Below are 22,222 nucleotides of genomic sequence, written 5' to 3' on the forward strand. Positions count from 1 at the left end.
ACACAGACGCACACGCATACACAGACACACACGCACACGCTCACACACACACACACGCACACACACACTTACTAACATACAACGTGCAAAACACATACCAACCCACCACCATAACCCCATACACATGGACTCAAAGAAATGCATACACACCCTCATAGATCCACAGCACAGACCAACACACACACACACACATATTTTACATTTATATTTCTTCATTTAGCAGAGGCTTTTTATCCAAAGCCACTTACATTTGACAATTCTATTATAAGGGCCATTGTCCCCAGAGCAACTCCACACACACACACACACACACACACACACACACACAGACACACACACCCATGATGCCACAAGTTGAGGGCCCTGCAGCAGACCCCCCCAACCCCACCCCACCCACCCCCCAGCGAGGAGGCACAGACTGCTGCTCCCCACCCAGCGGGACTCCCAGCACACGGCCTGCAGACTCGGCTCCTCCCAGCCAGCACTGCTCTTGCTGCACCTGAGAGCAGCATGTGCAGCAGGGCCCCATGGAGCCTCCTTTGTGGACAGCGTTTGCTGTGGTCACTGGAAAAGACTGACCAACTGTTCTCTGCTTGCCTTACATCATCAACTAAGGCTGCCAGCAACAACAACTCGTCTTTATTGAAGAAAGAAAGAAAGCCTGTAAAGCATTGTTAATGAAGGATTGTGACAGCTCTCCTTGACGACACATTCACATCAGACTCAACAACCCTGACGCAGGTTCACGCTGAGGAATCTTTAAAGGGGGAACTTTTTAAAAATAGCACACCGTTGCTCGGGAGTCTTGACTCACGGGCCTTTATGCGGACTGGTTACCCATTGGGCATGTGTGTGTGTGTGTGTGTGTGTGTGTGTGTTTGTGGGGAACAAACAGCTGTGGCAGAATGAAAGATGAGAGGGCAGCGCAAGTGAAAGCTAAGCACTGCTGTTCACCTTGGGTGTCAGCGGGGGAGACTGAGGTGACCATGACAACAGCCCAACAGACATCACAGGTGGGAGGGTGCCAGCAGTAACAGGGCTCAAACCCCCCACCAAATAAAGGACCCGCAGAAAGCTGCCTATCCCAAATGCCTGATTCAATTCCATTTCTATGGCTTCGAGAACCGGAATGTTTTCTAATCCTCATCAATGTCATAAAATCTGTTGGTAGTAACAGAAAATAATTGTTGCTTGCCCTCTTTGAGAACCACGATGCAAAGAATGCCGTTAAAAGAACATAATGGCATTTTAATGAGTTCCGTTAGCATACATGTGTCCACAGTATCAATGAGCCATCTGTCTGCATTCAGGCAGCAGTCCTGCAGCCTGTTGAGAGCCCTGGACAGGGGGCGTAGCACAGGTGGGGCGGGGAGTGGGGCATTGTGGGTAGAGTCTGACAGGCGCACACAGGATTATTGTGGCCATGTCAACACTCCACCTGCCAGGCCTCCTCCGGCGTACCTGTCGGGCCTGTGAGGCTGGAATGTGCCGGCCTCAATGGATTAAGTGTTTCACTTGAGGCCCGGAATATCAAATGAGGTATTATCAGTCCACATGTCCAGCCACTACAACACACACACACACACACACACACACACACACACACACACACACACACACACACACACACACACAAACACACAGAGAGACAAAACCCCATCTAGCACACTCACACAGACACCCAAAGGTACAGCTCGCATGGTATTACTGTAATATAGGTAGGTAAAATGTGCCCCGCGTGACTTTCTGATCTGCCTGCATGGGAGTGACACAGTGTAACCTTAGCATCACTCCACACTCAGACCCCGGCCATTCAGCTGGTCTTGAGTTTCCCCAAGCTGGCCTGGTATGCTGGACCATTCACGAGTTTGAGCCTTCCAATAGCCAATGATCACACGCACACTAACCTTTTTGTGTAGGTTTTAAGCCCCAAAATAGTATTGTGGATACAAAATGGAGCTCCAAGGTCTCCGATTGGCTCTCTCAGCTGGTCATAAGCACAGCACAAAAGGCTTTCAGTCTCTGGGGGGGGTTGCAATAAACTCCTTTGATGCATTACTGTAATTTAGCCTTTTCAGCTTCTGAGTGAACACAGACAAAAAAGAACTGGGCCCAATTGTATGGGCCCTGGAACAGATGACCAGTGGAGTCAAATGGAGTGACCAGAGGGAGAGGAAGGGTAATGAAGAGGGTTAGAGACACGGAAGGCCAGAGAATGGGGGAAGAGTCTTACTAATATGATAGATAGATAGATATAGATATAGATAGATAGATATAGATACAGATAGATAGATAGATACATACATACATACATACATAGACTAGGCAGTCAGACATAACACAGATAGATGAAAGTGCCTTGATGGATTATATACTGTAGATAGACAGATATAGATATAGATAGATAGATAAACAAATGGATAGATAGAAAGGCAAAAAGAGAATCAGAAAGAAGGAGAGAGATGAGAGTGAGCGTGTGAGAATCAGAAAGAAGGAGAGAGATGAGAGATGAGCGTGTGAGTTGTGAATGGCTGCTTGTTGTCTCAGTCGTCCCTGTGGTGAGAGCTTGGTGACACGGGCACAGAAGTGGCAGCTGTCACGTCTTGACAAGCGTGGAGCAGACACCACTCACTGGCATCGACTCACCCTCCTGACCCCAGAGAACGCCCCCCCCCCCCCATCCTCCCCTCCTCGTCCACACAGGCCTGATCTGCATATCAAAGCCCCTCTTCTTCCAAGGATGCTCAGCGGCTCTTTGGAACGGGCAAACGAGGGGTCAGGAGGGCTGTGCTTAAATTTAGAGCCCAGAGAGGGTCAACGGAAAAAAGCAGCAAAAAACATGAAAACACTAGCCTGGATTTGGATTCAAGTGGAGGACGAACGCTGCACAGAAAGTTATCACACAAGCAGCAGCTAGAGACAGAGGGAATGAGAGAGAATGAAAGAAAGAGAGAGAGCAAGACAGAGGGAATGAGAGAGAATGATAGAAAGAGAGAGAGCAAGACAGAGGGAATGAGAGAGAATGAGAGAAAGAGAGAGAGCAAGAGAATGAGAGAAAGAGAGAGAGCAAGACAGAGGGAATGAGAGAATGAGAGAAAGAGAGAGCAAGACAGAGGGAATTAGAGAATGAGAGAAAGAGAGAGAGAGCAAGACAGAGGGAATGAGAGAGAATGAGAGAGAGAGAGCAGGCAGGAGGGAATGAGAGAGAATGAGAGAAAGAGAGAGAGCAAGAGAGAGGGAATGAGAGAATGAGAGAAAGAGAGAGAGCAAGACAGAGGGAATGAGAGAGAATGAGAGAGAGCAGGCAGGAGGGAATAAGAGAGAATGAGAGAAAGAGAGAGAGCAAGAGAGAGGGAATGAGAGAATGAGAGAGAGCAAGACAGAAGGAATGAGAGAGAATGAGAGAAAGAGAGAGAGCAAGACAGAGGGAATGAGAGAAATAGAGAAAGAGAGAGAGCAGGCAGGAAGGAATGAGAGAGAAATAGAGAAAGAGAGAGAGCAGGCAGGAGGTGCAGTGCTTGAGGCGTAGCCGACAAGCCGCTATTTGGGCGCTGATCAGAGGAAGAGGAAGAGGAGGAGAAGAAGAAGCGAACGGACGATGCCAGCGCTGGAAGCAATTAAGCGCAGTATCATCAGGCGGCGGCAGCGACGACGCGTTTGTCAGGATGCTATTTATAAACCGGCCAGGCCTCGTCGCTTTCACACTCCGCCGACAGGACCGGAGCTTCCCTCCATTAGCGCCGGCTATTTTCAGAAGTACAGAGAGGAAGACCTGCTCCCACCTAACATGTGTACACACACACACACACACACACACACACACACACACACACAAGTAAAGAAGAATAGGTAGAATAACATGGGGAAAAGGGATGATGGTAAGACTCAGACTAGTATTGTTGGGGCTCCGGGAGGTCGTAGTCGTGGTAACGCACAAGTTCAAGCTGCCTCAGCCAGTAGCAGGCCCACCCCGCAGTGAAAGATGTAATTATTGCTCTGTGTGTCTCGCCACCAGGGTGGGCTCGCAGCTCTCTCTCTCTCTCTCTCTCTCTCTCCCTCTCTCTCTCTCCCTCTCTCTCTCTCTCTCTCCCTCTCTCTCTCTCTCTCTCTCTCTCTCCCTCTCTCTCTCTCTCTCTCTCTCTGGCTGAGCAGCATGATCACCGCTCCTCTATTCGTCTCTGCTCAGCCATGGACCAATCTCCCATTCAGGCTGCCATGACTGCTGTGGCTGCTGCTGCTTCTGCTGCCTGCAGTAACAGCGATTAGGACATTTGGAGGTGGCCTGAGGGTGTGTGTGTGTGTGGGGGGGGGGGGGGGGGGGGGGGTTAGGGGTCCAGGAGCAGGTGGATCAACAATGCTCTCTAATTCATATACATGATCAGTCTAGTGTAATAGGATCTCATGATTAAAGCCAGAGAGAGAGAAAGAGACAGAGAGAGAGAGGGAAAGAGAGAGAGGGAAAGAGAGAGCGAGGGATGGTCACCTAGCGCCCACTGTGCCACCTCCTAATCTTAATTCTATCAGACGCACGCCTGCTGTGTCTCTGTATCCTTGCACCAACACAACACAGCATTGTGGCACAATATCACCACAATGACACACCATTTAGAGAGCAAATGGCAACACAATGGCCCGACTATTCAGCGGAGCTGGACACAGTCAGAGTGTGAGACGTGGAGGACTGTGAGGGCACGGTCGTGACTAACCCATCTGACATGACGGCACAAATGCAGCCAGAGCCTCTCCTCATTTCACCAATCTTCAGCACCAGGGTCTGACTATTCAGCGACCACACAAACACACATGCACATGCACGCACGCACACGCATGCACGCAGGCACGCAGGCACACACACACACACACACACACACACACACACACACACACACACACACACACACACACACACACACACACACACACACACACACACACACACACACACACACTTTACGGGGACTAGCCACTCAGCTAACCAGAGAACACCACTGGCCTGACAGGCAAAACACACACTCCAAACCAGTGACTTCCCTGAGCAGAGGCAGGCTCAGCCAGCTGTGCTAAAAATGCCGTGCCGTGAGTCACACATTCAGCCCTGAATAGCAAACCAGTTGTCAAATTCCCAGTGAATCCCAAACACAGTGTGACACAGTGGGTCACTGTCCTCTTGTCTGGCTGGGCAAGATTATGTGCTAGTGGTAGTTTGAAAGTTCTAAATGTGAAACATGCCGTGCTACTGCAAATCCCTCATGGAATTTGTGTCCCTTGGCTGGTGGCATGCAAAACCACACTGTTTTACAACCAGAAATCTGCCTAGCGTGTATCCAAATGCTCCCCTGTCCTGTGTCTGTTAAGTAAGCCACAGATGTTTGCTTTGGATTAGGTCTGGAGTGGTATTGTATGAGGAGTGATGTAATAACACAGATCTGTTGTTGATTTGCATGCTTATGTAAAATAATCACCAATCCAATCAATAATCTGCTCAAGAAAAGACCAAAACTAGGTCACTAGGTTAAGCTTGGACCACATTGGTTCACATGGACAACAATCAAACCATCAAACGGAAAATCTGAACATTCCAGAAAGTTCTGGAATCCCTTCCCTCTGATGTCATGGTACAGGTGAAGGGATGGGAGGCTGGTCTGCAGGATCAGGCACACACACCTGGGGACTTCCATGATGAAGCCATCACTCGTACTGTTAACACTGGACAAAGAATTTGTTGTGTGATTCTGAAAAGTGGCTTGTTGGGACATTTGCTCAGGAGAAACCTGATATGCCTCTATTATAAGACAACTGTGTAATATTCAGATAAATCTCATCATTTGTAAAGCCACAGGAAACACACAAGCTGTTGTGTTTTGGGGGTTAAGGGACAGAGATACGCTGAGCTAAGATTGTGAATGTTCTGTATTTCTGTTGAATCCCATTACCCTGCCAAAAAAAGAAATTGAATACATATTTATGTTGTTTCCTTTTCAAAGAGAATACTTAAAGATTGTTTTTCTCTGCTGCTTGGTCTAACATTGAACCAAAAGACTGTGCAGCACAAAGGGCCATCTGTCTCCTGGCTTAAGGATTGACAGTTCATCTATAAATTGACATTATAGTGATTAATTAATTTGTTGTGTTCAAACACTGGGGCCAGAATGATTTGTTCGAGGCCTGTTTAATGGCCAGGCCTTTGTCCAGAGATGGAGTCAGTGCTTTGTTCCATCTTTCATCCCCAATCTGTAATGGCCAAATCAAATCACAGGGCCGGAGATGAATTGTCACTCTGGACAGTGACCCCTCGCAATCGTCCGAGGCCTCAAACACAGAAGGCCACTTGAGAAATTCAAAGCGACGCTGCGCGCATAAATGGAATGGATTGAGAGGCCCACTTAATGCCTGCTCACAATGAGGGGACCCCCACCCCCCCTCCCCATGCCCTCTCCCTCCCAACTTCCTGACCCCGTCCCCTCTCCTCCGTCGCCGTGGCATTAATCTCCCGCGGAGCCTTGGTCCCTGGAGGCCCTGAGAGCGCGTCTGACACGAGCCTGCCGGCCCCCGGGCTGCTCTCGGGGCCCCTTCCCTGGGGAGGACAGGGGCCCCGGACGGGCAGGTGCACAGGCCGTGTCGGGGAGGGGGTCCGCCTGCCGTCTGTCAGACCACACTGTCCCGTGGCCCACTCCCCTGGTGGTGATGGTGGTGTGTGTGTGTGTGTGTGTGTGTGTGTGTGTGTGTGTGTGTGTGTGTGTGTGTGTGTGTGTGTGTGTGGTGGTGGTACGACACCAAGACAGAGACAGTGGCCAACAACTGAAGCCACAGATTATGTATCGACCTAATTGCATTTGCTCGGGTCAATGTTGTGAGTGGACACTCCCACAATCTCCCCATGGGGTTTGTTCCCTCCAAAGCATGACTGCCCACCAACACACTTTACCCACTGTTACAGACTGCTATCAGCTACCAACACAAGCCTGACTGCTGATGATATGAGTGGGGTTTACTGACTGTTATAATTTAGGTCATTATCAAACAACACACACATACATACATACATACATACATACACACCAAACAAACTAAGGTCTACATACCTTGTCAAAAAGAGATTTCCATTGCTGAGACAGAAAAGGATAAAAGAACAGAAAAGAGAAAGAGACAGAGAAAGGAGAGTAAGGGGGCAAGCCATCCCAAAAAAGTCCCATTCACATTATTCACATGACCTGGTGGGTCCAGCTCTGATGTGAATCACAAAAGGATGATACAAGTTGAACACAGGTTCAAATAGTTAAGCCTAGAAAATGCAATACACCCTTTCAGTTCAAATTGTAATGCTTTGATCTACCTTCAAATGACTAGATATGAATTAGAGTTATCTTAGACATGGCCATCCTCACTGAATATTTTAATTAGTGAGGAGAACATAATGCTTTTCACAGCCAGCTTCAAATTACTATCTAACCTGTTTGGATCTGCTTACAGCTATTTAATTCGACAGCGGCACTACAAATTAAACTACAAATGCAAGAAAATTCAGGAGGACAAGTTGAATACATGATGTAGGCTACAAACACTGAGGAAACGGATCAGCATATTTACTCACATCCTCCGGGGCCGCGGGGAGGACATCGGTGCTTTCCAGTACTTCGATCTCTTCTCCCTCCGCGTTGGATGCAACCGCTGGAGAGGAGTTTACCTGCACGTCCCGCGCCCCGTCTCGCATCATCGGGGGAAGCTCCTCACAGTCCGCCACGCTCGTATTAGATCCTCATAGGCGTCCTCTGGGTAACGTGCTATACAACTGCCATGTTCACAGTTCTTTCCGAGACAGTCTGCATATACCCGTTCATGTGGCGCACACAATTCTAGTCACTTAAGTTGAGCGACAGATTCTAAGAGCATCAACGGGCATTTTTTAAAGGGTATTTGAATTATTCGCCAGTTTACTCGTGAATTTCACAGGCTTTCAACAACAAAGACACCAATGTGCTGTCAAATCTTTCTTAAAAGGTTATCCGGGCGAATTGCTTGAAGAGTTCCAATGGGAGCAGCGAAGTTCCATGAGCAGACATTAAATGTATGGCGCACTTTGTGTTCATCCACACTTTAGCAAAGAATAATGCAAATCGTCTTTAGTGAAACTAATCCCATATTCATATTGTGACTTTAGTCATCGTCATTGCTTTGTAATCTTCATTGCGTCAAATTGAGGCAGCAATCCAAGTTTTTGGCGTTCTAGGTGACATCACAGCATCATCCAAATAACGGAGCCGTAAATTCCTGATATGACTCACCTGCAAGCAAGCATGACACCATAAACACTATGTTAAGCGTAAAATTGCCATGTGAAGTAATCGTCTAGCATACCGTGATAATATGGACAAACACTGAATTGACTTGAGCTAATTAAAATGTTCCAACAATTCATCAAAACAACGCAAAACGAACAAATGAAACAGAACACAGACATACCTCATTAGAGAAAAATCAGTAAATCCTTTCTTTCTATTCCAGCAATAATAACAGGCTATGTAAATTTATGGTGCGTCATTGTACCTTGCTGTTGTTTACCGCGGCGCTTCTCGGATGGCTGCCCACCTCTCCGTGTCTCGGAAGCGCTCGGGTTCAGCGATTCTGTGCACTGGCCGGCGTCCAACCAGCTCACAGGCAAAGTTCTGCTCGTCCACAGATCCGAATCATTGCCGCATACACAAGCCCGCCAGGGACTGCTTTTTGACTAAGTGCAGAAAGGGACACCCGCCCCCTCTTTCAGACCCTCGACATTAAAGAGCACTGGCTACCCTCGATGCCGCTCCTTACACTCATCACACCCAGTGCTCGTTGATGCATGACTGAGACAGCACACAGAGATAACTTGTGTGTCAGAGTCCAACTTCTCACCCTGGGAACTCAAAAACATTATGCACACATAGCGTTAGAGCTGTAGCTCTCACCAAGAGAGCTTATCAGACTGTTTAAGACTGACCAACCCACTGCTGATTGAACAAAAGTGATTTGACTGTAATCTTAGACAGTAGGTTACGGTTCAGTGACATGCCCTGAACTTGAACTTGAACTACCAAGGTTCAATTCATACATTGGGCTAGAATGATAATAAGCAGGATAGCAATGAGCGAAGACTAATTATTAGGAAGGAATAAATTCCAAATGAATGTTTTGTAGGCTACTAACATTTATTTAACACTGACATCACAATAGATAATTTATAACTAGGCCAACAGGCTGTTTTGAGATTTACATTTTAGCCACAAGCTTCTACCTAGAAAACCTAAGTGTGTGTGGGCACTTTCTCTTGCCAAAAGACACTTCCTTATGAGCACACATGGGTGAGAAATTGTATTTGGGGTGTGTGTGTGTGTGTGTGGGGGGGGGGGGGGTTCAGGTATATTGATGGCCCCATCAATATACCTGAACCCGATACCCTTAACTGCCCATCTCATTCAAGTCACTAAGACTTGATTACAAAGTGATGGTCTCTGGGTCTTACCACCCCCTGACCGCAACATTCCTTCAAGGAACGACATCTGGTACTGCCACCCCTACTCCATTTGTGGAAGTGGCAACAGAGCAGGGGTGGGTGTCCCTCTCTAAGAAGCTCTCCAACTCTTCCAAGGGTACAGTAGCTCCATACACTTCCAAACTCAACACACCTAACATGCACTTTCCTTTCTTCCCTCCTTCCAGTACACTTTGACTACTACTTACAATTTCAGCCCTCTCATCCTCTGGTAATATTGATTGATGTAGTAGTATTAATTGCTACCAGTGTTGTGTGTAACGCGTTACAAAGTAACGAGTTACAGTAATGTAACTACTTTTTCGAGTAAAAAGTAGTGTAACGCGCTACTACTGAAAATTTGTTCCTTTTTCATATCGGCGCAATGTTACTTTTCCCAGGGACAGATTTGACAGCGATGCTGCTTTCTCAGCTGCACGCTTGCACAATAGGCACGAGCTCCACACGGCAGCCTACGTGACAGAGGCTGGTAGCATAAAGTGCAATCATAGCTCCACACGGTATGTGACATGAAGAGCAATCATAGCAAGCAAGACACTTAGCCAACGCTAACTGCTGAGGAATGGAGGTATTCACATTACTTCGAACTCGTTGAAACTAAGGGGAGGAATGTGAGTGTTAGTTGTAGCCTACACTGTGCACTAACTTTGCACCAAATTTCGGAGGAGCGCCTGTTTAATGAAAGAGTATAAGGCTATAAAATAAGCACTCATATATTTTGTGTTCACATATGCCCAAGATGTATCGAGGCTATGTTATTTTATATTGTTTCATAGGGCTTTAGTGGTGGTGTTGAAGCCTACAGTATAAGCCCAATGGTTTCTTGTCAAGTGCTCTGTTTGTGGCATTTTTTATAATAAAGAGCACAAAAGAAATACCTGTTATGTCCTCCATAGTAGAACTTTATGTAGGTCTATACATTTAGGAACAGATATTGGGTTCTGCCCAAAGTCGAGCAACATAAAAGTAACTTAAAAGTAACGAGTAACTTAAAAAGTTACTTTCCATAGAGGGTAACTAAGTAAAGTAATGGGTTACTTTTTTGAGAAGTAACAAGTAACGAACAAATACTAGTTTTTAAAAGTAACTTCCCCAACAGTGATTGCTACTTAATGATATTTCTCATTTTTGTAAGTCACTTCAGATAAAAGCATCTACTAAATGAATAAATGTAAATGTAAAATGTTCTTCTAACATTACATTTCGCCCATATTTCTCACTTTAATTTCCATGGCAATACATTGATCAAATGGTTGTTTTCAACATTGGAGTCTTTACACACCTACGCAGTATTTGAAGACAGAACCTTGCAGCCTACACAGGATACAGGAGGTCTTACATAATCTGGACACTGAAGAATAGAATACCCAACGGAAACCTTCTGCAGCAGTTTGTCCATTCTCAGATTCAGTGATGGCTCCATACTAATAAAAGGCTAATTTGATGGCTAGAGGAGACTAGAACTTGGATTCACAATGTAACATCACATTACAAAGCTCTGTCAAAGTAAAAACATAGGCCTATTGAATGTCTGTCTCCAGGAGGAGTAGAAATTCAAAACACCAATTTCATATGTGGGTTTCCAAATGTGGCCTACTGATCAGTAGGCTATCAGGTTATTTTAACTACTGATCAGTATCAGGTTATTTTAACTACTGATCAGTGTCAAGTTATTTTAAGCCCAGAGCACCAGAGAACACAGTGTGAATATATTCTATTCTAGAATTCCAGTTTGCAGTCTACACTCATGGCTGGAAAGGAGAGGCCCAAGGCACTTCTGACCTGACTAACACTCACTGTCACTCAGACACTGAGTAAGCACAGAGCCCATCATCTGTATTGAGGCAGGCAGGTGGCCATTAGACGGCCTCTGGTGTGAGAGGGAAATGTGCGTGAAGAAACAGTCATTAGCACACTAACAGTGACGGCAGAACGGACACGCCGGGTGGAAGTCATCTCCGTGGCCAAAGAGCCAATTTCACAAGGCGAAGCGTCTGATTCACATCATTACTGGTGCTCATTAGTGGATGCGACGGCCGCGTCCAACTGGGCCATGGATGGAGCTCATATCAGCACTTGGGAGAGCTGCAGACCTGGGGTGTGGGCAACTTCACATTTCTGGTAACCATGGCAATGGCTACAAGTCTCCGAGCAGGCCATTAAAAGCACATCAGAGTTCCCAATTGAGTAGGCTAGGCCTTTCATTTCTTTTCTTTTCTAAATGCTAGGTTTGCCACTCTAAATTCTTTGAACACTAACTCTGAGACTTAGCCAAACTGTGATGGATTGTTTATTTATTTATTGGTTTATTTGATAGGGACCATAATGAACATTGTGTAAAAAACACCATGTAAATATGCCAGATATGGATATATGGATAACGAGTGTATTCCTATTAGTAGCCTAGCCTACTTGTGTTGAGTCATGTATTAGAAGTATTGTATTGACTGATGTGGTCAATTGATCTACATGGAATAAATTACTGTCTCTATTCACATAGGCAGTATGGGAACACAGGTGAAAATATTTGGCTATGCCCACACTGCCATCTAGTGTTACCTAAGTGTCCTGCACTTGCACCAGGCTATTTGTCTCTAAATCCAAAGCCAATAGCCTAAGAAAGACAATCTCACTCAGCCAATGTTAGAAATATGTAGCTACAGGGTGTGAATATATGCAAACCTGTTTTGAATTGAGCTTGAACTGAGCGAAAACACTATTAACTCTCCTGACACTGTTTGGTTAATGTCAAAAAACATCGGAAACAGTGTTTAGAAAGGGCAATCAAAGCTGTTTTTTATTGTAATTTATCCAGGTTTTTATTTAGGCCCTTTCTTTGGAGATATGTTTATATAAGTTGACCCACAGTTATTTTATATTGGAAATAAAACATTCAGTCATTTAAATCTACTGGGTGTTGTTTTTTTCACACGCTAAACTCATAGACACCACATTTGAGGTGTCTTAGATGCATTCAATCAAATAATTAATTTTGTTGATAGGAATAATGAAATCACTTATGAAAGAATAGACGGGAACAAAGCCTGTGTGATGTGACCCTGCCATGTCTTTCTTACTCATGCAAAACAAAACAAATACCATTCAACAGTCAAGAGAAAAATTGCAGTTTATTTATTAATATAGGCCGAAAGAATCTCCACCACACATGGAAACATTTTTTCGGTGCAAGTCATTGACAATCACATTCTATGAGGAGGAAAAAGAAACAAAAAAATAAGAACATTTAAAAGCCAGCAACTTTTTTTTAATCTCGGTACAGACATGTTCCTCAAATTCTCTTTTCAAACTTAAAAAGGCATAAAGCAAACTTCCTCCTTACTCCATTTACCAGAAAATGCCTCTCCCTCTCAAGCAGACTCTAGAATCATGGATTATTCTGGAAAGATCCACAGTGCTCAGTTTGGCAGAGAGAGATGCTCATGACTTAAGAGAATAAAACATGGTGACACTATAATTTTTATTTGTATACGATACTGAGGGAAGCATGGAAATGAACAAAAAAAAAAAAATAAGCTACTACATTTGAGCACAATAAGATTACCCCTCCCCATCATAAACAAACATCCATCCCCCCACAACCCAGCCCAAAAATAGCAGGTCTGGACACTTCTTCCCTCTCCCACTTGTGCATAGATCAGAATCCTCTAGAACCAGCTTAAGCTCCTACTCTACCTTGTCTCAGAAACTTCCCAAAACTTTCCACAGAATCTCTTTTATTTGAATATAGGCCATCATGAGAGATGACAGAGGAGAGAATAATGCACAATGATCCCATTTTTTAATAGGACCTTCGAGAAAAACAAACAAAAAAAAAGTGCACGTTTAGAACGCACAACTGCATGTCCTTACACCTCTTCAACAATCAAAATCACTGATAACTGCGTTTGAATGTAAAGCAATGTCTACATAGATTTTTCTTCTCAAAGTAAAGCACTCCACTTACAAAGTAAAAAGGACATTACAAGTCTATTATTTGGTAAATGTGTAACTGCTACGGATTTTTAGAAACAAAGGGTATGTTCATCTTCAAAAATCCATAACCTTTCAGTGCTTAGAGTTGGTTTTGTCATTTAGTATCATTTTTTCTTTTTCCACTTTTCTAAAATTCCATTTTCTCGTAAAAATTAATGTTAAAATAGTGGAGTTGGGACTCTGGAAACCTTGGCCTTCCTGAGACAATATCCACATCCTTTGTGAGTGTGCAAGATAGTGACAGAATTATGTTGCTTTTACAGAGAACGCCATAAATGAAATTACAAAAACAGACATACATCATAGGCTTAGATAGTCTGTTAACATCAACAAAAGTCAAATTCAAAGCAAAAAAGTACGACACAAACACTGATCAATCCCAGAGTTCTGAAAGTAGCATAAATCTTCAATTTGTAAAGTTTTTGTCATTTTTCTTTAAAATGGAAGATGAACTTTGTCCTTTAAACATCTTTTTTGTAAATCAACATTCCCATTATAAATTCCTTTATTTCTTGTGATCTTCAAACACATGAAATGTTTGTAAACGACAGGTGGCTTTTTACAATAAAAAAACCCGATCATCTGCAAGCACAGAGAGGCACCACTGAATGGAGTCCTGTTGGTCAGGACCTCACATTGCCTACATCTCTGCCCACATATCAATGACATAAACATAGGGATCTCTAGTCTCTCTACAGCTAGCTATGGCCACAGTTAATCATTTCATGTTTATTTTTTGTAGTAGATTTTTGTATTGTTTTTTTTTTTTTTTTTACTTTTTTGTTCTTTTTAAACATTTTTATGTTTTAGAATTTGAACAAAAATGGTGCAATACTCAATGGATAACCCTTGTTAGGGGGCTATTCAACAATAAAAGCCACTATAAGGTAGATAAACATTTTACAGGTTAAACATTTTACAGATAAAACAAAAAACTTGTTTTCTTTAAGTCCTTGAGTAAACATTAACACGTGAATTGTCATCGCCTCCCCCCAGTACTTAGTCTCGTGTTCTCTACGATTAGCTGAGAGAGGGGAAGAAGACACTCAGTGCAACGTTAGATAACATCAGAATATAGTTTTGACAAGCAAAAAAAAAAGAACAGACACAACACACTATACTGAACGGATGACAAAATAAAACATGGGCCTTAGCCCACAGTGAACACAGTCATTAGAGTGTGAACGCACACTCACACACAATCATTCAAGCACACAGTATAATGATCTTTTTTTTTTTTTTACATTTAAACTAATGCTGAACTTTGAACTTATCATCAATACCTCAGAAGTGTAGAAGTCACACTCAGACAAAAAAGTGTTCACATTATGTTATTGGCGCTTCTTGATTCAAGTATTGTAACATTAATTAACTTTTTTTTTGTTTTGATATGTTTATGATCTTTATCTCTTCTAAAAAGAAAGAATGAACACATGGTGTCGGGGGGGTGGGGGGGGGACTGAAATATGTACACATACACAAACTAATGATGTATTGTATATGTTAAAACCAGCAGATGCATATCCCACTGAGATAAGGATGAGTTTTTTCATGTGATCCATCAAGTATCAGTAAAATCCCTTCCCCATTCCCTCATAACATTTATTTGTGGGGAGAAACACATATTGCTCATTTTACATTGTTTATTCAATCCAGCTTTAAGTTAAAAAGGGAACATTTCATAGATTGAAATCCATACACATCTGTGATGCATGGCTTCATGTCACAGTTAAGCTGCAGGGATCATTTCCCAGTGCTGGTAGGTGATGACCAGATAACTCCTGGTTTTTGGGGGACACTGACACTAAATGGGGACATTTTTGAGGTCCACTGTTAAAACTGGACATGACAGTTTCAAACAAGGCAGTTTCAGACACAGGCATTTGTGATTTTAGTTTCTTTTTTAAAAACACTTTTTTTTCTGAGATGCAGGCCTTTAACCCCACTTATAGTTCTTAAGACTTAAAAAAAATGTACCTGTTCAAATGTATCATTCCCATCAGAATACTGAGGGAAGAGAATGTTGATACAGTAGGAGGCCCTGACCAGTCACGGTGAATGGAAATGTTCCAATTCTCTGGGCCCTATTACGTCTCATTAGAATGTCTCTTTCAGGAGAAATGATTACGACAAATACAGCATCCACAAAAAGGCAGCCCAGTCTGAGCCCCTCCTGGAGGACAAAAAGGCAGCCCAGTCTGAGCCCCTCCTGGAGGACAGAGGGGCAGGTTAGCAGAGAGGAGACGTTTCAGTATGAAGTGCAGTTTCTTTTTCTCAACATATATATTTTTTACTCATTTACTATTTTTTTGTCAAAATTTATTTAAAAAAAATGCAATTTCATTTTTGGTTTTTAAAAAAAAGAACAAAAATAAAATGTACCAGGGAATACCCAAACAACTGTGCACCTTAGCAGAATTTTGAACCCCCAATCTTGGTTTGACAGTTCTTGCTCCATGGAAACAGGGGGTCTATCTCAAGACAGAAAAAAGATTATCATCATCTCGAATGATCAGAATGAGGTTGTTGCTCGTTGTCGGCCTCCAGCTCCCCACCCGTGCGAGGCCTCGGAGGCGTTACAGAGGGGCTCAGCAGCAGGACAGGACATCAGATCCATCCTCCTACTGATCCGTCTACAGCCAGAATGGTGCGGAGAAGGGGGAGGGGGTCTGTTTTCTAGGTCTTTCACTGTGTTGGCACGTGGAGTCAGTAAAAACAAAAACGGAAAAATAAGTGGACATCTTGTGAGAGCCCAGCAGCAAGAGGAGTGGAAAGAATGGGTCCCTTTTCTTTTGATTGACAACAGATCCCACCAATCCTGTGGATAGATACAGCAGGCCCTGTAGGGATAAGATCTAAGAGGACCCATGCACAGGACAGACTCGTCGTGTCCCACTCCTAAACACGGTAGCTCTATGACACTTTGCCCCCAACAGACTCCCGCGATGCCGCTAGTATATAAACATACTTATTTTTCTAATATATCATTTTTTGTGTTGTCGTTTCCCTCGCCCTGCCCTGAGATCAAGCTGATGTGAGATGCTGTTTTGTTTTTCCTTTCTTTTCAGCAGAGTAAACGGTGACATTATCCTTCCCGTGGAACACCTGATTTGGAGTGAGGGAGAAAGAGAGCAACATGGGACAGTGTCTTGGTCCACCCCGATGCTGAGAGACGGACGATAGGGGTGGGGGTGGGTATGAGTGAGAACAGAACAGAGAGGAGTGGCTGCACACGTGCTGGAGGCGAGAGGAGGGCTCCACCCAGGCAAGGGGGCCGTAGCCTCCACAGACATGATTGGCACGTTGTGGTAAAGGGCTGCCATAGAAACACCGCTGCCACCTCCCCCTCCCCCTCCCCCTCACCCCCTTGAGTCTCCTTGGCTTTGCATAGAAACAGAAACAGAAGCCCGAGTCTGTTATGTGCCTCTGGCTGGGAGGCTCCAAGAGAGTCGGCTGAAAACGAGAAGAGAGCGCTGACCGAAGCAGGCTACTCACGCGAGGGGACGCTGTCTCTTGTTGGCGAGGCTTGGAGGACCAGGCGCTAGCGGGACACGGGCTAGCGAAGAGCAAGGCTAACGGAAAACGCAGAGGAGGAGGAGGAGGAGGATGGTAGCAGCTGCATGAGGGAAGGGGCAGGGGGGAGTCAGGGAGATGTCTAACACAGAGACACACACCCATACACACACTCACTCACTAAACATTCTGACACATTAGTCTGAGAGGCTACTTGACAATCATCAGATACTACTAAAAAATGTATGAAAACACAGCTAAAAAAGCATGACCATTTAAGGTTGAAAAAAAGAAGGAACAATCAAATATGGCCCGTAATATTGATCCGCATTGTGCATTCATTACACAGGACAAACAGACAGAGGCACCTCTTCTAAAGAGAGTTTCTGCATATGAGCATCGAAGGTAATTGTAGGCAGTTACCTTTAAAAAAGACCACTGCATGGACACAACAATAATAGTCATGTGAGAGCAAACAAAAACAACAAAAAAAGAACAGAACAGCAAAAAAACAAACAAAAAAACTACAACACAGAAACTGGCAATTCCAGAGATCGAACCGTCTCAACTTCCAGCTAAAGTGATCGTCATGTGAGACAGCAGAGGATTGGGGGGGGGGGGGGGTACACAGAGAGAAGGAGGGAGTGCCAGCGCAGTGGTTCTATATGGAGAGAAAGAAAGAGAGAGAGGGGAGAGGAAGAGGAGAGAGAGACAGGCTGCTGGGCCTGGGGAGGGCGGGGCGGGGCTGGGCGCGGGGCTTGCGCCGGCTGCCTGGGAAGAGGTGCTGCTGCGGAGCGTCAGAGGGCCGGGAGCGCCGCCACCGCCCCGTCTCCACAGCAGAGAGGCACTCAGTGGGCAGACAGTCGGCCAGGTCGACGTGACGACCCCAACCTCGCCCCACCCCCCCCGGAAAACCCCCATGCATCACCACGACCCCCACCACCACTGTCTGTATCCAGGTAACATTGCATGAGTAGCGCTTCCTCCAGATACAAGAATCAAAAGGCTAAGAAAGACCATTTTGGAGTAACAGTGACATTCACTTTTTGATATATAGTAAATGAGAAATAAAACAGCTTAGAATTGAAACAAAAAAACACACACGGCAAGTTTTTTTTTGTTTGTTTTGTCTGATTGTAAGATTCAGTCTTGTTTTTCCCTTCATCCTGACACCAGTTCATGTTCTTTTTTTTCTCTTTTTTTTTTGTTTTGTTTTGAAGTCTGTCAGAGTCCCTGGACCAAAGAGGACCAGCAAAAACAAAAAGTATTTTTTAAAAATACAGATACAGTACAAAAGAGCTAGGAGTTGCCATTGAGTTTTTTTCTTTGTTTTCTGTATTTTTTTTTTTTCAGTTACTCTTCCAACATTGCGGCTCCCTTGTCTGATTTATTGGCATTGCAGGTGGAGCTACCTTCTCTTCATAAGTGCTATGATAAATCCCTTAATATTTTTTTTAAAATGTACTGTAGTCTCATGTTTGTACCAAATGCAAGGAACACTCTTTACCCTACTGCATTGGGAGAAACCCCTCTTATTTGGTATTGTGCCAGTTGCCCAAACCGCTTGACCCTTGTTCGCTGTGGAGACAGTCTCTGTTGGGCGGGGCGTGAGGGAGGGAGGTTGTGTGTGATGGGGAAAGACATCTTTTTGTTTCCTTTTTGCCAGTCCAGTCTTCCCCAGCACAGCACAACACACACTGGCTTATGAGAAAGTCTCTTCCTCGTCCTCGCCGCAGCCATTTCTGAAAATACCCAACAGTTGCAGGAGTCACAGGCTTGGGTGGGAAATGAAGTTCATAAGGTTTCTGTAGTTCTCAAGATAACAAAAACAACAACAAAACATGTCCTGCTGTTCAGACGAAGAGCAGCGCAAACGATTCAATCAGGAAAACAAGAAGCCCAGCTCGGATTGGCTTCAGTGAGGACGGAAGAGTCAGTGGCATATATTGCACAATGCATCTCTTGAAGGTGGTCGTGTTGTGTTGTTTGTTTTATGTCTCCTTTCCTTGATGGACCATATGACACAAGAGGACAAGGATACATGAATGCATGGGGTTTGATTAGGTCAGTCGGCACTGGTACTCGTGTTATGGTATGAGGAACGACCTTTTCTTCTTCTTCAAACAGTGGTGCATGGACACAAAAGGTCAGGTGCCTGAAGACGCTTACTCACAACTCGGTCCACACTCAGTTAGGTTGACGTGCAATTTGCTCTCAGCTTATGTTGCAATACATACAATTCAACTAAACACCGGCCAGGGTATACACCAAACATGTAGCAGTGTAGGTCCCATTTTGTAACGGGACAGTCTGTCAAAAAAAATGGAAAGCACTAGAAACAACATCATTATCATGGGGGGGGGGGGGGGGTGATTGGTCTTGCTCACAGGTTGCCCAAAGCTGTGTTGGCGTTGTTCTTCACGCTTGTTCTGGTCCAATCGCTGGCTCAGGTATGGGACTGTGCAAGTTTTCAAAGGTTTCTTTAGTTAGTATTTGTTTAAAAACAAAATGCTTGAAAAAGGACCTGGAGAGCACTTAAGGCTAATATCAGTTCAATGAAAAAAGAAAAACAAGAAAATAACACGGTGGATAAAACTTCAAGAGCCTTTTTTCTCCTAGGCCACAGGGCAGTTAGGAAGTCTGTCTTTTTTTGGGAGAAGGGATTCATGAGGTGTTTTTAGAGTATCTGAGGTGTGGTTTGGGGCTGCCTCTTAAGATTGCTTCTCCTGACTAAAAACGAGCAAAAGGACAAAAAAAAAAAAGAAAAAGATACTAACTCGGAACATTTGTACTGAATGTCAAAAGAATGAAAACTTATCAAAACTACATGGAGAGACTTCAAAGGCTCATGTAATATATTGATTCTCCCTCGTCAAGAGTCCTTCCACAGCACACGGCGTTGGAGGGCGTCCTTGATCATTGAGACGCCAGAGCGAACATAAATAAAAACTCAGGAGAGGGGGAAGGGTCAGCAGCCTCATGTTAGCCCAGGCCTAAGGGTTACAGCTCCACAGATAACTGATTATCGCCACATTAATTTGCTTGGTTTTTGCTCCATGTTTCATGTTTTGTTGGTTAGAAATTGTTCTTTCATTTTTTCCCGTTTGTTTGTTGTTGAAATTTCTAAAGTTTCGTGTACTTAGCATCTCCGGGTCCAGCGCAGCAGCAGCAGCAGCGAGGCGTGGCGGTCCTCTCTACATGGACTCTCCGCTCAGCAGGTCTCCGGGCAGCAGGGTGTTGATTGGGATGGGGCTGCCGATCACGCGGGCGTCGTCTCCGCCGGGCGGCCCCCACAGGCTCGAGTAGTGCTGCTGCACGCCGCCCCACAGCAGGTCCCCGCCGCCGCCGCCACCGCCTGAGCCTACCGAGCTGCCGGGGGCCTTGCCGACGTGGCCGGCGCTGTTCCCGCCGCTCCAGTGACTGACGGGGTGGGAGACGGCCGCCCCGCCCATCCGCGTCTGATTGGTGCCCGTGTTGGCCTGCCAGCTGGTGGTGGGCGGCAGGGACTGACCTTGTGCAAAGAAGCGGTTCACCTCCTCCTCGCCTGCAAACTCCGCCAGGATGGTGGTGTTTCCCAGCACGCACCTGGCCACGGGAGAAGAGGGAAGGGGAGGGAGCAGACATGTAAGTACTTCTGACTAAGACATGGCAACATCTGTCAAACAAGCCACCTACACCGTGACAATATTATGTCCACAATAAATAACGCTCTTCTCTAACTAATGCATGAGACACCGGTTACAGAAACCAAAGCCTCAAGCCACATCCTCATATCTCTACTCCATGTGCTGTATGGCTGGGGTGGACAGGGTCATGGGGACTCACATGTGCAGGGACTTCTGGGCTTTGGCGGCCTCCTCCTTGGAGCTGTAGCGCACCAGGGCGTTGCCCTGCGTCAGGTTCAGGTGGAATGTTATGAGGGGGCCGTGCTGCATGCAAAGGGTCCGCAGAGTGGAGCCGTCGATCTGGAGAGAGAGGGGGAGGGTGGGACAAACAACATCGTTTAGTGGTCAGCTTGCGTTCCAATACACTCCCCCATTTATGACGAGGTTTGAAACGGAGTGTTTAGAGAAGTTAAACGTTTGTAAGTAGCTACCTGAGGCGTCAGGTTCCTCAGAACCAACCAACTGCTAGTTCTGTTGGAGCTGTCAGTGCTCCAGGTTGTGCCCTCTGAAAGAAAAATGACAACAATTAAAAATTGTAACTGTGGGAACCATAGAAAATATCAAACTAGCAAATAAAAGCAAATAAGAGCCAGATGACTCAAGTATTTAGTCTCAACCACAGTTATAATTTCTACTTCTTTTCCCAGATAGCACAATAACAACATGCATTAATGTCTAAAGAAGGCTTGAGAAATATTTCTAAATATATTTCCTATGGTATAGACAGGATTAGACCAGAGAGAGAGAGAGAGAGAGAGAGAGATAGAAAGAGAGAGAAAGAAAGAGAGAGAGAGAGAGAGAGAGAGAGAGAGAGAGAGAGAGAGAGAGAGAGAGAGAGAGAGAGAGAGAGAGAGAGAGAGAGACTGGATGTGCTGACCTGAGTAGGAGGAGCTGTTCCAGCCGGGGGCCAGGCCCAGGCTATGGCCTCCCCAGGTGGACGAGGGCTTGGTGTTGGTGTTGGTGTTGGTGAGGCCGGGCGGTGGGCGGGACGGCGCGGTGGAGTTGCGGGCGCCGGGGGGCACCTTCCAGAGCTCGTGGGACAGCGAGGCCTGTGAGTGGGAGATGGGCCCAGGGGACCACGTGGACTTCATGTCCAGCAGTTTACCTAGTGGAGGGGCAGAGGAAAGGGGGGTGGGGAGAACGTCATGTTACCATGGGAACATAACGAAGAGATGAATGTCCAAATAGAACATTAGGGGATCTGAGCGAACACTAGGAGGGAGGGGGGTTCCCATGTCACTGCAAATCTGAAGGAGAGTAGACACACAAGTCCATGATGATGGGGTGAGGTGAGGTGTTGTTATTAATTGCCCAAGAAAATGGGCAATCATAATCACACAATTTCCACAACCGAATCGTTAACTAGGACTCGCTACAGACTTGAAAAAAGGCTTTCAAGTGAATCAGTATGGAGGCCCAACAGGGAACAGAACACAACAGTAGAGCACCAACACACCTGTGCACACTAGATACAGGCAGGATAAACAAGGGACTCTCTCAGGATCTAAAGTGCAGCAATGATATA

The 22,222-nt window shown here is 45.2% G+C and overlaps 2 protein-coding genes across 7 annotated transcripts in view; both read right to left on the reverse strand.

Moving 5' to 3' along the window:
• rhbdl3 (rhomboid, veinlet-like 3 (Drosophila)) overlaps nucleotides 1-9,027 on the reverse strand; it is a 40,811-nt gene extending 31,784 nt beyond the window's left edge. Inside the window, exons 1-3 of the mRNA XM_076275600.1 lie at nucleotides 8,545-9,027; nucleotides 7,592-8,282; nucleotides 7,083-7,106 (exon numbers count right to left, since the gene is read on the reverse strand). Coding sequence (XP_076131715.1) covers nucleotides 7,083-7,106; nucleotides 7,592-7,714 — 147 coding nt within the window. The 5' untranslated portion in view covers nucleotides 7,715-8,282; nucleotides 8,545-9,027. The remainder of the gene's footprint in view (nucleotides 1-7,082; nucleotides 7,107-7,591; nucleotides 8,283-8,544) is intronic.
• Nucleotides 9,028-12,635: 3,608 nt separating this feature from the next.
• Nucleotides 12,636-22,222, reverse strand: part of LOC143133977 (trinucleotide repeat-containing gene 6C protein-like) — a 53,031-nt gene continuing 43,444 nt past the window's right edge. For all 6 annotated transcript variants that reach the window (XM_076294003.1, XM_076294028.1, XM_076293994.1 and 3 more), the window contains 4 exons: nucleotides 21,575-21,802; nucleotides 21,129-21,202; nucleotides 20,858-20,997; nucleotides 12,636-20,617 (listed from right to left, as the gene is read on the reverse strand). In XM_076294003.1, the coding sequence (XP_076150118.1) occupies nucleotides 20,227-20,617; nucleotides 20,858-20,997; nucleotides 21,129-21,202; nucleotides 21,575-21,802 (833 nt within the window). In that variant the 3' untranslated portion in view covers nucleotides 12,636-20,226. The remainder of the gene's footprint in view (nucleotides 20,618-20,857; nucleotides 20,998-21,128; nucleotides 21,203-21,574; nucleotides 21,803-22,222) is intronic.

This window comes from Alosa pseudoharengus, unplaced genomic scaffold (assembly GCF_046254945.1).
Source record: "Alosa pseudoharengus isolate Yale_2024_CS ecotype anadromous, Long Island Sound unplaced genomic scaffold, YU_APseudo_1.1 YU_APseudo_1.1_scf_1, whole genome shotgun sequence".
In the NCBI taxonomy this organism is placed as follows: Eukaryota; Metazoa; Chordata; class Actinopteri; order Clupeiformes; family Clupeidae; genus Alosa; species Alosa pseudoharengus.